The 13,535-nt window shown below is 42.1% G+C and overlaps 1 protein-coding gene across 7 annotated transcripts in view; it reads left to right on the top strand.

Moving 5' to 3' along the window:
* Positions 1 to 13,535, top strand: part of GRIA1 (glutamate ionotropic receptor AMPA type subunit 1) — a 201,720-nt gene that overhangs the window by 139,552 nt on the left and 48,633 nt on the right. For all 7 annotated transcript variants that reach the window (XR_013836516.1, XM_079968219.1, XM_079968214.1 and 4 more), the window contains exons 6-10: positions 3,465 to 3,626; positions 5,949 to 6,116; positions 7,976 to 8,080; positions 9,850 to 9,960; positions 12,045 to 12,251. Coding sequence is in view for 6 of the 7 variants with exons in the window: in XM_079968219.1 (XP_079824345.1) it covers positions 3,465 to 3,626; positions 5,949 to 6,116; positions 7,976 to 8,080; positions 9,850 to 9,960; positions 12,045 to 12,251 (753 nt within the window). In the remaining variant the exon portion in view is untranslated. The remainder of the gene's footprint in view (positions 1 to 3,464; positions 3,627 to 5,948; positions 6,117 to 7,975; positions 8,081 to 9,849; positions 9,961 to 12,044; positions 12,252 to 13,535) is intronic.

Consider the following 13,535-nt stretch of genomic DNA (forward strand, 5'->3'; position numbering starts at 1 on the left):
AACGGACTTCCAGAATGAATTAAGTTCTTAACCCAAGGTACCACTGTAATGAACAACTTTGGTCTTTCCTATTCATACCAATCGGCATTCTCTTTTGTGTTTGGCCCCACCATCTACTATTATGCTAATTAAATATTGACAGGGAGTACACATAGATAGCTGTGCAGTATCATGTTATTTTTCTTTGAATCCCTCAGAATTGCACAAAAGCAGAAAATGGCACAAGCAAGCAACGTTAAAAAAATTATTGAATGAGCTTTACTTCTGCAGCTTTCTGGTTTTGTTCAAAACCTGAGGAATCAGGGGTGGGGATGTTTCTCCATCAATAGTTCTGGAAATCAGGAGCACAGCTGCAAAAAAAATGGAAATTCTCAGTATAAATGTTTCAAATTAACCTTCTGCGCAGTGTCTGGTGTGGAAATTTTTATGTGGTTTAATGCGGTTTGCATTTGCAGTAGTCTGGTTTTATGCAAATCTGAGGGATCAAAGGAAATACATATATAGTTTTGGACTGCGTGGAAATTGTTACAAGCACAGCTGGAAAATACATGAAAGCAATGAGAGGATAGTTGGATAATCCACATATGGAGTAAACCTGAATTTCTAAATAGTGGCACACCATCTCTGGAATGCTCTCCACAGGGAGGATCACCTGGCACCTACTCATGTCTTTTCAGCACCAATCAAATGCTTTATTTTCCTAGGTGCCTTTAAATGTAGGTCGAGCGGGTGTGAATTCTGTGTTTTTACTGCTCTGCTGCTGTTAATTTGTCATTTCAGTATTTGCTATTATTTGTTTGTTTTATTATTATTATTTGTAACCTTCCCCGGATGTGACAACACTGAAAGGCAGGGTAAAAATTCCTAAATAAATGAACATCAGTGTGATGGAGAAGGTGGAGAGGGTGGGTAACATGTTCTTTCTACTCTATAGTCTACTCTGTTCCTTGACAGCTAAATCTGGTCAACTGAAAGGTCAATTGTTCTATAACTTTTATTTCTTTCATGGACCTTAATCTGAGAGTGCCTTATCCTCTATTGACATTTGATTGAGTGCATGAGATTTAGAGTTGGGTGAGCATCTCCTTGTGACTAATGCTCCTTGCAAATTTTGACACTTTCCCCATTGAATCATTCTCTAGGAATACATTTTCCCATTAGTCAAGCAGCCCTAATGAAAATGTACTCCAGCTAATGGGCCTATTTTCCTTTTCGCATTGAAATTCAAGTCATCATCCCATTTTGGCCTCCCCTCTTGGCGATGTGGGATTGAAAAATAGTAGATTCAACCTTTCTGAAGGTGAAAGCTAAGATGGGGTTTAAACACACACACAAAATCAGGCCACTCAGGATACCCAAAAACTCTATGTTGCATTACTTAAGGGATCAAAGGGACTTTTAATATTTTACCAGCTAAATGTTACGCGTTTTTGTTAAATATTTTACTGAGTACATGCATACCCTCCAACACGTCTCAGTGAAAAACTGGGCTGCAAGTCTTCCAGGGCCATGCTCCCATGTGAGTCACATGACGTGCGAGATCACGGCCCTGAAAGACATGCTTTTTTCAGGACAGTGCTCTCATGGCACCCCAAACATGTGTTTGGGGGTGCCATGCAAGTTTGCAGCCCCCCCAAAAAAATTCTTTGGGGAGGTGAGATCACGGCACCCAAAAACATGTGTTTTGGAGTGCAGTGCTCTCACACAAGAAAAGAGGGGTGTGGTATGCACCTCAAAGTAGAGCCTAGAGCAGGAAATATACCAGAAAGGGCAATAAAAATGATGGGAGTCTGTAGCTACAAGGAAAACTTGCAAAATTTGGGACTGTTGAGGAAAGGTATGTAAAGGGAACATGTTTCAGATGTGTAAAGTTATGCATAGTGTGAATAGATATATGTTTTCTTCCTCTCTCATATCGCTGGAAACCAGAATCATCCAATGAAGCTGAAAGATGGAAGATTCAAAGCAGACGAAAGGAGATACTTAACAGTTAAACTATGGAATTGGGATTAGACAAATTGATGGAGCATAAGACTATTAATGCCTTCCTGTCAGTGTGGCCACTCACTACCCCCGGGATCAGATGGGTGGCCACTATGGAAAAAAGGATACTGGACTAGTCTGGTCATTTTGTTTGATTTTATGTTCTTATGCCTAGGAAATTTGCTGGAAAGTAGCAGGGCAGGAAGCAGCAGAGACTCTCCATAGCTTTCCCATCTTCCTGCCCAAATCACTTTTGGAACTAATTATTAAAGCCTAGGCTTGAGCTTTATCAGTGGTGGCAACTAGGGATGGAGGAGAAATTTGTTTCAGTTCATATTATCAGATGTTCCCTTTCCAAAACAATTTGACAGTCAGAACATGGACATCCCTAGGAATTTTCACTTATCTGAATTCTGTGATGCGGTTCCCCAACCAAACAATGTTTACAAATATGCATATATTCAGGGAAAGTGCGCATAGAACTTAATACAGTGGTACCTTGGTTTACAACCATAATCCGTTCCAGAGGTCTGTTTGTAAACCAAAACAGGTTGTAACCCAAGGCATGCTTTCACCAAAGGGCCCTCCCCCCAAAAATTGTTCGTAATCCCAAAATGTATGCAAACCAAGACGTATGCAAACCAAGGTACCACTGTACAGTAGTGAAAATAACATTCAAATATGCATTGCATTAAGGAAAATTGCTTGAAGAAAATGTATATTAGCCAAAATCTCGTGCAAAAAATATTTTATTAGGAGAAATTTGCACTATAGTGCTAATTGATTTTCATGAGGATTATTTATTTATTTACTTACTTACTTATTTACTTACTTACTTACTTACTTATTAAAAATGCAGCTTGCTGCAGAAATGTGGAGAACTTCATTTAAGAATGGGAAAATGAGAAGCATTGAAAACCAAAACTGATGATCCTCCCATCTCTGGAGGGAAATACTTGTATAATGTGGGGGATCCTGTCATAGCTAAGGCTACCAGGTTTTGTTTCCAGTGACTGTATATTCAGTTCAGAGCACTACTCAAGGCTGAGGAAATGGGGGACAGATGGCTCCACATAGGAAGCCACACTTTCATGAAATAAGTGAAACCAGTTTTGTAGCACTGCAGCATTACAAAGATGTAGAACATTGATGATGATGATGAAGAAGAAGAAGAGTTTGGATTTGCTATCCCGCTTTATCACTACCCGAAGGAGTCTCAAAGCGGCTAACATTCTCCTTTCCCTTCCTCCCCCACAACAAACACTCTGTGAAGTGAGTGGGCTGAGAGACTTCAGAGAAGTGTGACTAGCCCAAGGTCACCCAGCAGCTGCATGTGCAGGAGCGGAGACGCGAACCCGGTTCCCCAGATTACGAGACTACCGCTCTTAACCACTACACCACACTGGCTCTCATACATATGGACATCATACAGTGCTCGAAACATTGGTTTAACTCTTTGTTTTGCTTCTCTCCTTCTTTAGGGCTTCATGGATATCGACTTAGGGAAATTCAAGGAAAGTGGTGCAAATGTGACCGGATTCCAGCTGGTGAATTATACAGACACCATCCCAGCCAGGATCATGCAACAGTGGAAGAGCAATGATGCCAGGGAACAACCTCGTGTGGACTGGAAGAGGCCAAAGGCAAGTGGTACTGAAAACCGTTTCTCTGAGGTAGCCTTTGCGCTGCACTCCTGTCATTAACATGCTTTCCATTTGAAATCAGAAACTCAAAGTTTTAATGTTCGTACCAAATCACAACAAACTTGTTGGTCAGACGACATTTTGCTTGCTTAATCAAGAGAGGACCCCTGTGTGATATAAAAAGAAGAAGAATTGAACGACCCTTCATTTATTTAAATCATATATATACTGGTCAACATTGAAGTTTCTAAGTGGTGTACAGTAATATTACAAAAAAATAATATTGGATAGAATCAATTAAAATTAATCACAAAAATAGAAAGCTGAATATGCCTGCTGAAATATAAAGGTATGTAACAAGTTCCTGGAATTCAGCTGGGTGGGGGCCTGAGTAATCTCAGCCAGGAGGGAGTTCCACAGAATCAGGCCCATGATACTGAATGCATGGCTTTTGGGCGACATGAGCCATGTATCTGAGCAATGGGGAACCACTAACAGAAACTCTTAGAAGAGCTGCTTCAGACTGGAAGAGGGGGCGAAACAGCTTCAATTGGTTTTTGTTTCTGTAAGAACAAAGTACTATATGACAGAAATAGTTCTATCAATTTCTGTCAGGGACTGGACTGATGAGGAATGGTGGAGACTGCCCCCTCCCCCCGCATCTCCCAGAGAAGAGGAGGACAGTATAGCTTTACAATAGTGGTTTGCAGAAGGTCATGGCACTGAGACAGAAGAGAGGCAAAGCTGGGTGATAATGGGAGAAGAGGGGGGAGGAGAACCAGAGCCAGAGCAGCTGGCTGGCACGTTATCACTAGAAAGCATTCCAACCCCCAACCCCCCTTCTCCCAGAACCTGGTGACCAGTGAAAGTGGTAGAGCAGAAAGCGAAGAGGCAATTGACCCCAAGCAGCCACTGTAAAGGGGGTGGCACTGCTGACGACTGAGAGGGAAAGGGGGGAGGAGATTACTCGGAGCAACGCCATTACCGGAGAGGCGGCATTTCTAATCCTCTCTCTGTGAATAAAAGACTTTGGTAAGAGCTTCTTGTATCTTTATTACTGGCAGCCTGCCGTGAGGGAGAGGGATCAGATTCCCTGAAGCCTGACAATTTCTAGAAGTGCTGCCTTTTGAAATATATACAGTATATAGCTATATATCTGCATATCTATACTGTATATATACACCCTGGCACACGAGGAATCTTTTGGACATATATTTGGCTTTGTGAATCAAGCATACTTCCTTTTCTAAAGCAATATTAGCTGAACTCCTGCATCTCTGGGCTTCTGTTTTGCTGCTAGGAGAGAGAATATGTCAGACTGACAACCCAATTCTAAACACGTTTACTTGGAAAAATGATTCCACTAGGTTGCATTTCCAAGTACCGGGAAGCAGAATTGCAAGCTTAATGTAATTTGCTTGGCCTGGGAGGAAAGACAGGGTATAATTTTTTAAAAAAATGTGCATAGTGAAATACTACTGTTTGGGATCATGCTCCATGGCTATGTCCATAATTGTTTAGTTTTGAATTAAAGTGTTTAAAATGTAAACCTTTTTTAAAAGCAGCAGTAACAATTTTCAAGCATAGCATTCTATCAGATCTCCAACTCAGCTCTGTGCCTTACCTTCTGGTACATCATTTCTTCATGTACAACATAAGTTCCTCCTAACCATGAAGTCCAAGACATTAAAATCTAAAATTGAAATGAATACCGGCAGGGGGTGGGCTTCCAAAACTGGAATTCAGTTGGGTCTACAAATCACAGGATATGAAACCAGCAAGTCTGAAACCTCCAATCCTCTGGCCAAATTTGGATCAACACAGGTTCCAATTTGGCCGACGAGGCTGTTTCTCCCAAATCATACTACCTTGCCCTACACATGTCATCAGGTGTGGGGCAGGTACAGACACAGCTGGATTGGAAGCTGATCCCTTCAGAAAGCAAGGTTGAAGTCACTGCCCAACGTTTACTTGGGTAAGTCCTACTGATCTCAGTTGGCCTTACATCTGAGCAGAAATTTTGCAGGATTGTACTGGACATCAGTCAAAGCCAAGCATAGAGGCCTAGTCTTTAGCTCAAACAACAAAGTTTCATGCAACTGTTCTTTTAATTACAAAGCACCTGATCCTAGCTTGCTGACATATTCCCACAATATTTTCATTTGAACTGATACTAGTGAAAGCCCATTCAAACTGCAGCTTGAAATTAAATTCTGTTAAATTAATTTGTGGGTTCCTCTTTTGGAAAAAGGAGCATGAGTCTCCAAGTTTCCTAATTGGAGCCCTAATAGGGAGGACATATTTTTTTTTTCTGTTTTCTAGTACACATCTGCTCTTACGTATGATGGAGTTCGAGTAATGGCAGAAGCTTTTCAGAGTCTCAGGAAACAGCGGATTGACATCTCTCGCCGTGGGAATGCGGGGGACTGCCTAGCAAATCCAGCTGTCCCTTGGGGACAAGGGATTGACATCCAGAGAGCTCTGCAACAGGTCAGAAAGCCAACTGTGGTGCAGAATCTGTTATTTTTTAATGAGAAGTCTTTCAAATATGCAAAAAACATCCAGTTGTCCCTTTACTTCCTTAACATTGGCATGATACAATCAGTATTTTATGGAATGCAAACTGGACACATCCTGTTGAATCATTAACAGCCATGAACACTGAAAATTTACAGCCAGATTGAAGATCCAAAGTTGAGTGGTAAACTTTGACCTGCCAATTTAGGAAAATAAAACTTGAAAAAGAAAAGACCACTAAAGACATTTGGAGAGAAATGCATTTCTGTGGAGGTCTTGTTCATAAGCTCACCAAACTTTATTTCCAGTCCTCCAGAAATCTTTAATGAGCAGGAAATGTGCAGGAATAGCATGTAGTGGAATAATTCCTGGATTATACAATTTCACACTCCTGAGGGTGGATGACATGTTTGAATGTTCTCTGTAAATGAAACGTATCAGAAATAAAGCTAAGTAAGTCCCCTTCTCCCTTGACTCAGGGGCGAAGGAAAGGGGTTCGGTGGGGGTGGGCTGTCTGGTTGTCACCACTGAGGGGGGTGACAAAATGCTGGGCAGCACTCACCACAGGGCCTGCAGTGCACCCAAGCCACCTGTTTCTCCTGGGAGTGATGCAGTGGCTTGGGCGCTCACAGGCTCCACGTTGCCCCAAACAGTCCACCCGCCACCTCCCCCTCAGCTGTAAGATGGCTGAGTGGGAGGAGGCAGGCAGACTCCTTGGAGGCCCTGAGAAGTGTCCTGCCCCGGCTCACCTCCCACAGGTGGCTGGCCCTGCCCCTAGGTACCGGGCACCCATGCGCACCACCCCAGGTGCCCAATCGGCTTACTCCGCTGCTTCCTTGACTTGCGAGGTTTTCCATTGTTTTACTGGATAGGAGAGACTCTGCTGAAGCAGAGTAGCTTTTGCTTTTCTTCTACTACACAGTGATTTATTATCTGTGTTAACATCATTGTGCATCACTATATAATTCTGCATATCCATGATGCATGGAATCAATAGAGACTGAGTACTTGCTTGTTTCTGTGTGGTCCGTGTGCAATCTAAATCTATAGCATAGCTTTTGCTCTTGAAAAGTGCTTCCTAAAAAACTGGTTTTGTTCTGAAAATTAAAGTGCATTGCAGGTTGATTCTGTATTATCCTGAAATGTGTCCACTGGAAAACAGATGTAGGTAGTCCTGGCATTGGGGGATGTATCCACAACTGCCCAATATTTTGGGTGGGTGTTTACCAAGACCTCAACCATCACTTCTTTCTTCATTCACCTGGGGCAGAAGCAGGGAGGAAAAGGTGTAGATAACCTAATCAAGCAGGTCGTGGGGTCAAATGCATGTAAACAACCACATCTATTCTTCTAGACGACAAGATGTATAATCAATTGACATTGAAGACAGCATGTTGAGTATGAGCATAAATTATTCTGGATTGAGAATGACTACATTTTTGTGCTAGGAATGAGTTAGTGTGTACACAGCCCTACTGTATCTTTCACTGATGGAATTCTAACCTATTTACATAACTAGCCGAGCTTGCAGGACCAATCAAATCATGATAGATTTGTTATCTGGATCACCTTGCCAGGTAGTAAGGAGAATTCTACTAAGACACCAGGTGGAAATGTATAGGAACATTTCTCCATATCCACCCTTTGCAATGCAGTTAGGACTGAGAAGCAACCTTGTCAGCTTAGATATTACCATATCCAGATTTGGTATACAAAGATCTTGATACACTCATATGTGGGTTTGATCTGATGTTAAAGATTTGGCTGGAGGAAAAATACCTAAAGTCCATAACAAACTTTATCTTTTAACAGATTCCTGTATTTTTTTTAAGGTGCGCTTTGAAGGACTGACTGGTAACGTCCAGTTTAATGAGAAAGGACATCGGACCAATTACACCCTTCATGTGATTGAAATGAAACATGATGGGATCAGAAAGGTAACGGGCTACTTTGCCTTTGAAAACAGAAGAGAGTAATCTTCAAACTGCAACTTGTTTTTAAGAACATTTCTTCTCAAAAGTTAGCTTCTGTTGCGAGAAATATATACGAGTAAATTTTGTCTGGATGAATCTGTCTGCTTATGAGCTGTGTCACTTCTCCATGTTTTTAGCCACAATTCCATTCCGTTTCATTTTCACATTAATCAAACTGTGATTCATTTTTTATCCTATCAGACTACATAACTTAAATGCTCATTTTCATAAATATTGTAATCTGAATTTTCTCCAGAAGCAGCAGGCCACAATTCTAGCTTTCTGGCAGTGGTGTTGCTGCTGCTTACTAGGAGGGAAAGCGGCAAGATCAAAGAAAGGCTGGGACTCTGTGGGCACATGGGCTCTGTGGGCTCTTCCCAGGGCAGCCACACAGCCTTGACCTCCCTGCTGCCTCACCCCTCTTCCTTCCAGTAATCATAATCATAATTTATGATTTATACTCCACCCATCTGGCTGGGTTTCCCCAGCCACTCTGGGCGGCTCCCAACAGAATATTAAAGGTAAAGGTAAAGGTACCCCTGCCCGTACGGGCCAGTCTTGACAGACTCTGGGGTTGTGCGCCCATCTCACTCAAGAGGCCGGGGGCCAGCGCTGTCCGGAGACACTTCCGGGTCACGTGGCCAGCGTGACATCGCTGCTCTGGTGAGCCAGAGCCGCACACGGAAACGCCGTTTACCTTCCCGCTGGTAAGCGGTCCCTATTTATCTACTTGCACCCGGAGGTGCTTTCGAACTGCTAGGTTGGCAGGCGCTGGGACCAAGCAGCGGGAGCGCACCCCGCCGCAGGAATTCGAACCGCCGACCTTTCGATCGGCAAGTCCTAGGCGCTGAGGCTTTAACCCACAGCGCCACCTGCGTCCTAACAGAATATTAAAACACGATAAAACAAACATTTAAAACTTCCCTAAACAGGGCTGCCTTCAGATGTCTTCTAAAAGTCAGATAGTTGTTTATTTCCTTGACATCTGATGGGAGGGTGTTCCACAGGGTGGCATCACTACTGAGAAGGCCCTCTGCCTGGTTCCCGGTAACCTCATCTCTCACAGTAAGGGAACTGCCAGAAGGCTTCGGAGGTGGACTTCAATGTCTGGGCTGAATGATGGGACTTCAGTGACACAGCTACCAAGAACCTAACATTACGATTTTTCCTCACTGGGAAAGCTGCTTCTAATTTTCCCTCAAAAGTCATATTTTATTACATTTAAAGTGCTGAGAATTCTGATACAAAATTCAGAGGACTGTGGTAGATAGCTTTGTTCTAATCCATACCGTAGTCTGAGAGGTGAAGATTTTGCGTAGGAGTTTGCAAGGCATTTTTTTTCCCTGTTGGGAAAGTATGCATCAATTCAATTTTTAAGTACAACAGGGTTAGGAGAGTGAATTTCACCAGAGGAATCTAATCTTACATTAATTTTTTTACCACCACATGCCTGTGTTGAACAGGAAAGGCAGGGCCCCCTCAGAACCAGGAATAAATTGAAAAGGCCCATATATGTATCATCAACATAATAACACCATTATATGTGCTTTTTGTAAAATATGTCATGATTTTGCTGCCACGCCTTTAAAGTGTCAGGGTCAACAGGAAACTTAAGAGAGTGATTTATTTCTCACCATGCCTTAGAGTGGGTATTCTCACTAGTATTACATTCCAGGCATTTTGGAAACTATCTTTATGTCAAAGATGTGCCATGATCTCTTTGTCATCATTAGATTGGCTACTGGAATGAAGATGAAAAACTTGTCCCAACAGCCGTAGATCAACAAGGAGCAAATGAAACCACAACTCTACAGGATAGGGTCTACATTGTTACAACAATTCTAGTAAGTATTTCAGCATCCTTATGTCTACAGTGGGAGTGGAAAGGGGGGGGGGATAAAGACAGACGAATGAGAGCAGTGAATGTGTCTTTGAGAAGGTGGGTGAATAACATGGAAAGGTAATCTTAATCGTTGAATCACTTGATAACCAGGTCAAAAGATGAAATCTATGAGTAAATATGGCTATAAACATTTCCAAACTTTTGAGGTGGGGAGGGGGAAAGTTAATTACTGCAAAAAAAAAGTATAGATCAAGGTGCACCATTATTTATTAAAGCAAACTATTCCCATGGGAATAGTTATTCATTCATTTATTTGCTTGCTTGCTTGTTTGAAATATTCTTAGGCTATCTTTAAGGATGGCACCCTCTCAAAGCAGCTTGCTGAATAAAATAATGTGTACCCTCCCAAAAAAAACCAACCACGATTAACTTAGGTTCCTTAATTTCACTGAGTCTACTCTGAGTCGGACTTAATTGGACACAACCTATCTAATATGAACTACCATTGTGCTCTAGCATTGCAAAATATCATTGGGAAGAACTGGAATCTATCCAAATCTTGTAACAAATTTTTAAGCTCTTGAACAGATTCCCATATCGGCATGAGGATACTGTAACTTATAGAGAAATGCAAACAGTGTAGAATGTTCTGTCCTCATTTTCCCTGGTTATGGAAATTGCTGCCCAATGTTGTCTATGATCCTGTGGTCCGCGTGTTGCATTTGCCTATGTCCCAGATGTACAGCGATTCATCTTGAGTTAGTTTGAATTCTCTTTCCAATATGCATCATGGTTAGGACTGGTTTTACAGTTGGCATGGCTAAGCTGCTATTTCCTCTGTCATTATTGGTGTCTTCTGCTTTTAAAGGGCAATGCCTTTAAAGGACATTGCTTCCTTAGCTGGGATATTTGTTCTATGTATTGGGAGCGCTGCAAGGAATGCTGAATGGTCAGGCAGCCAAAGCACCATCCTCATGTGTTGGGAGTAGCAGCTGCCAAGCATCTGAAAGGAAGAGGCCATGGACAGGGCTTTGACCTATAAAGTACTGGTTTTGACCAGTAAAACCCTGCATGTTTCAGAACCACAATAGTTAAGGACTGCCTTGCTCCATAAAAACCTACCCAGACCTGAAATCAGCATTTGTGACCCCTCCAAGAGATGTCCAAAGGGTATTAACCAGCAAATGGGCCTTTTCTGTAGTAGTAGTTCCTTGATTATGAAATGCCAAGGAAGCTCGCCTGGTGCCAACATATTTTCCCCCCCCAGGCATTTGGATGCTACAAGTGGTCTGGCTTTTAGGAGCTGTTTCTGCTGGGTCTTCTTGCATGGGGTGTGTCTGGATATTGTGTGTTTCAAGTAATTTTAGGTGGACACTTTAATATGACTCTATTGTTTTTCTCAATATCTAATTACACATTTTTGCATTTCACTTTTTTATAAATTACTGTGGGACTCCTTTCACTTGACTGAAACAATAGGTACACGAAATAGGTACTTGAAACAATAGATAAACGAAACTCAAAACTAAAGATGAGCTACACCCACATCAGAGTCCTCCCAAAGATAGATAGGAAACTGATCCTTTCATTACCTAGCCACAGGATGTCCTTATTCTTTTCCTGACTTTCTGCCAGGAAGCAGTGCATCATAGATAAGGGCAGGAGATCCTGGATGCCTGTGGAGGTGGCTGTGTGAATCTATAGTTCTGTGGAGGATATCAAGCTATCCTCAAGCTCATTGGTTATTTGAACTGAATTATAGAATTTGAGGGAATTGAATGTTTTCCTTGCTTTCCTTTTTTGGAGTTTACGGTGGGAACACTACAAACTCTTTTCTTTCATAATTCACCTGTAAAGTATTATAGCCCAGTGACGTAGCGTGGGTTGTCAGCACCTGGGGCAAGGCAAGTAATTTGCGCCCCCTAACCCGTGGATTTGCGCCCCCTAACCCCCAGATGTTGCGCCCGGTGCGACCGCCCCCCCTGCACCCCCCACACTACGCCACTGTTATAGCCAGCCTCTTTCCCACATGACATTAGCATGATATGCATCCATATGCTCTGTAAACTGTTCTGTTTCTCCCAGGAAGCCCCCTATGTGATGGAAAAGAAGACCAATGAGCCATTGCAAGGAAATTTGAGGTACGAAGGTTATTGCGTAGAGTTAGCTGCTGAGATCGCAAAACATGTTGGCTACAACTACAGCTTGCAGGTTGTCGCTGATCGGAAGTATGGAGCACGAGATCCTGAGACTAAAATGTGGAATGGCATGGTCGGGGAGCTAGTATATGGAGTAAGTTTCTCTCACTCTCATCCTGTGGCTTAAAAACTGTAACAGCTAATGAAACAAGGACATCCCCAAGTGTATCATTAGATGAACACTGGAAATTTCAGGTGATTTTGCATCAAGTCACTACCCATTTGTGTTCAGCTCCTGCATGGCTGATCATTATTCACCAATCACAGCAAGACAAATATTAAAATCTGTGCGAGTCAGTGTGGTGTATCATTAATGATCCTGTGCCGTTGGCAAATAGCCACCTAAGTTGAACTATTTTCAGTCAACCGATATTATTTGTGTCAACTATTTGTTAATAGCGAAATGTATCCTGATGAAAATAAATGGTCAGGCACAGTGCCAGCAGGAAAGTCTCCTCTTTCGCTTTTGTAGTTGAGGCTTGTTACTATCATGTCATTTCTGAATGGCAACATTAAGTAAGGAATTAAGGAATGGAGATGTCACAGGTAATAGATTGCAGCATCACTTGTGGAATCCTACCCATCAGTTGAAAGGTTTGTTAGGAAGGAAAAATACTAGTATTTCCATTCTACAACACTTATTTAACATTCAGTTGTAAGGAAACCACTAAGCAGTTTCATACAAAATATGAAATATTAAAATTATTGAATAAAAAACTTAACAAGAAGTATTTTAAAATATTCAGAATGAATAGTTGCTAAAAAGAAATAAAACACCTGTAACTTTTGCATATCTGAATGGCCTTTCCTGAACAAAAATGTTTTAATCAGGTTCCAGAAAGGGTTCAGCAAAGGCACCTTCCTGGTGTCAATAGGCAAGGAGTTCCAAAGTGCGGGTACTGCTATACCAAAATATTTCTTACAAGTATGGAATGAGTATTATATGGCACCTGTAGCATTGCTAGTTCTGCATATTGAAGTAGTCAAGTGGGCATACATGGGGAAGGCAATCCTGCAACCACACTGTTAACTAACAGCAGCACCTTGAACTTGGCCCAGTAGCAAATGGGCAACCAATGCAGGTCTCAGAGCAGAGTTATAAGCTGATAGGGCCTCACTCCTTTCATCAACCCTGCTGCAGCATTCAGCAGCTTCTTGCTCAAGCATAAGGGAAGCCCCACATTAGTTATCAATAATGATTAATAATAGGAAAGAAAATAGTACCAATCCACACTGGGATTATTTTTATTTAAAACATTACAGTAAGACAGTGTGGGCCAACATGAGGCTTTGCAAATAATGTTGGACTACAACTCACACCATCCCTGATCATGCTGTGTTTTGGCCGATGGAAGCCCAGTAACGTCTGGAGAGAACC

The sequence above is a fragment of the Podarcis cretensis genome, assembly GCF_951804945.1.
Source record: "Podarcis cretensis genome assembly, chromosome: 2".
NCBI lineage: Eukaryota > Metazoa > Chordata > Lepidosauria > Squamata > Lacertidae > Podarcis > Podarcis cretensis.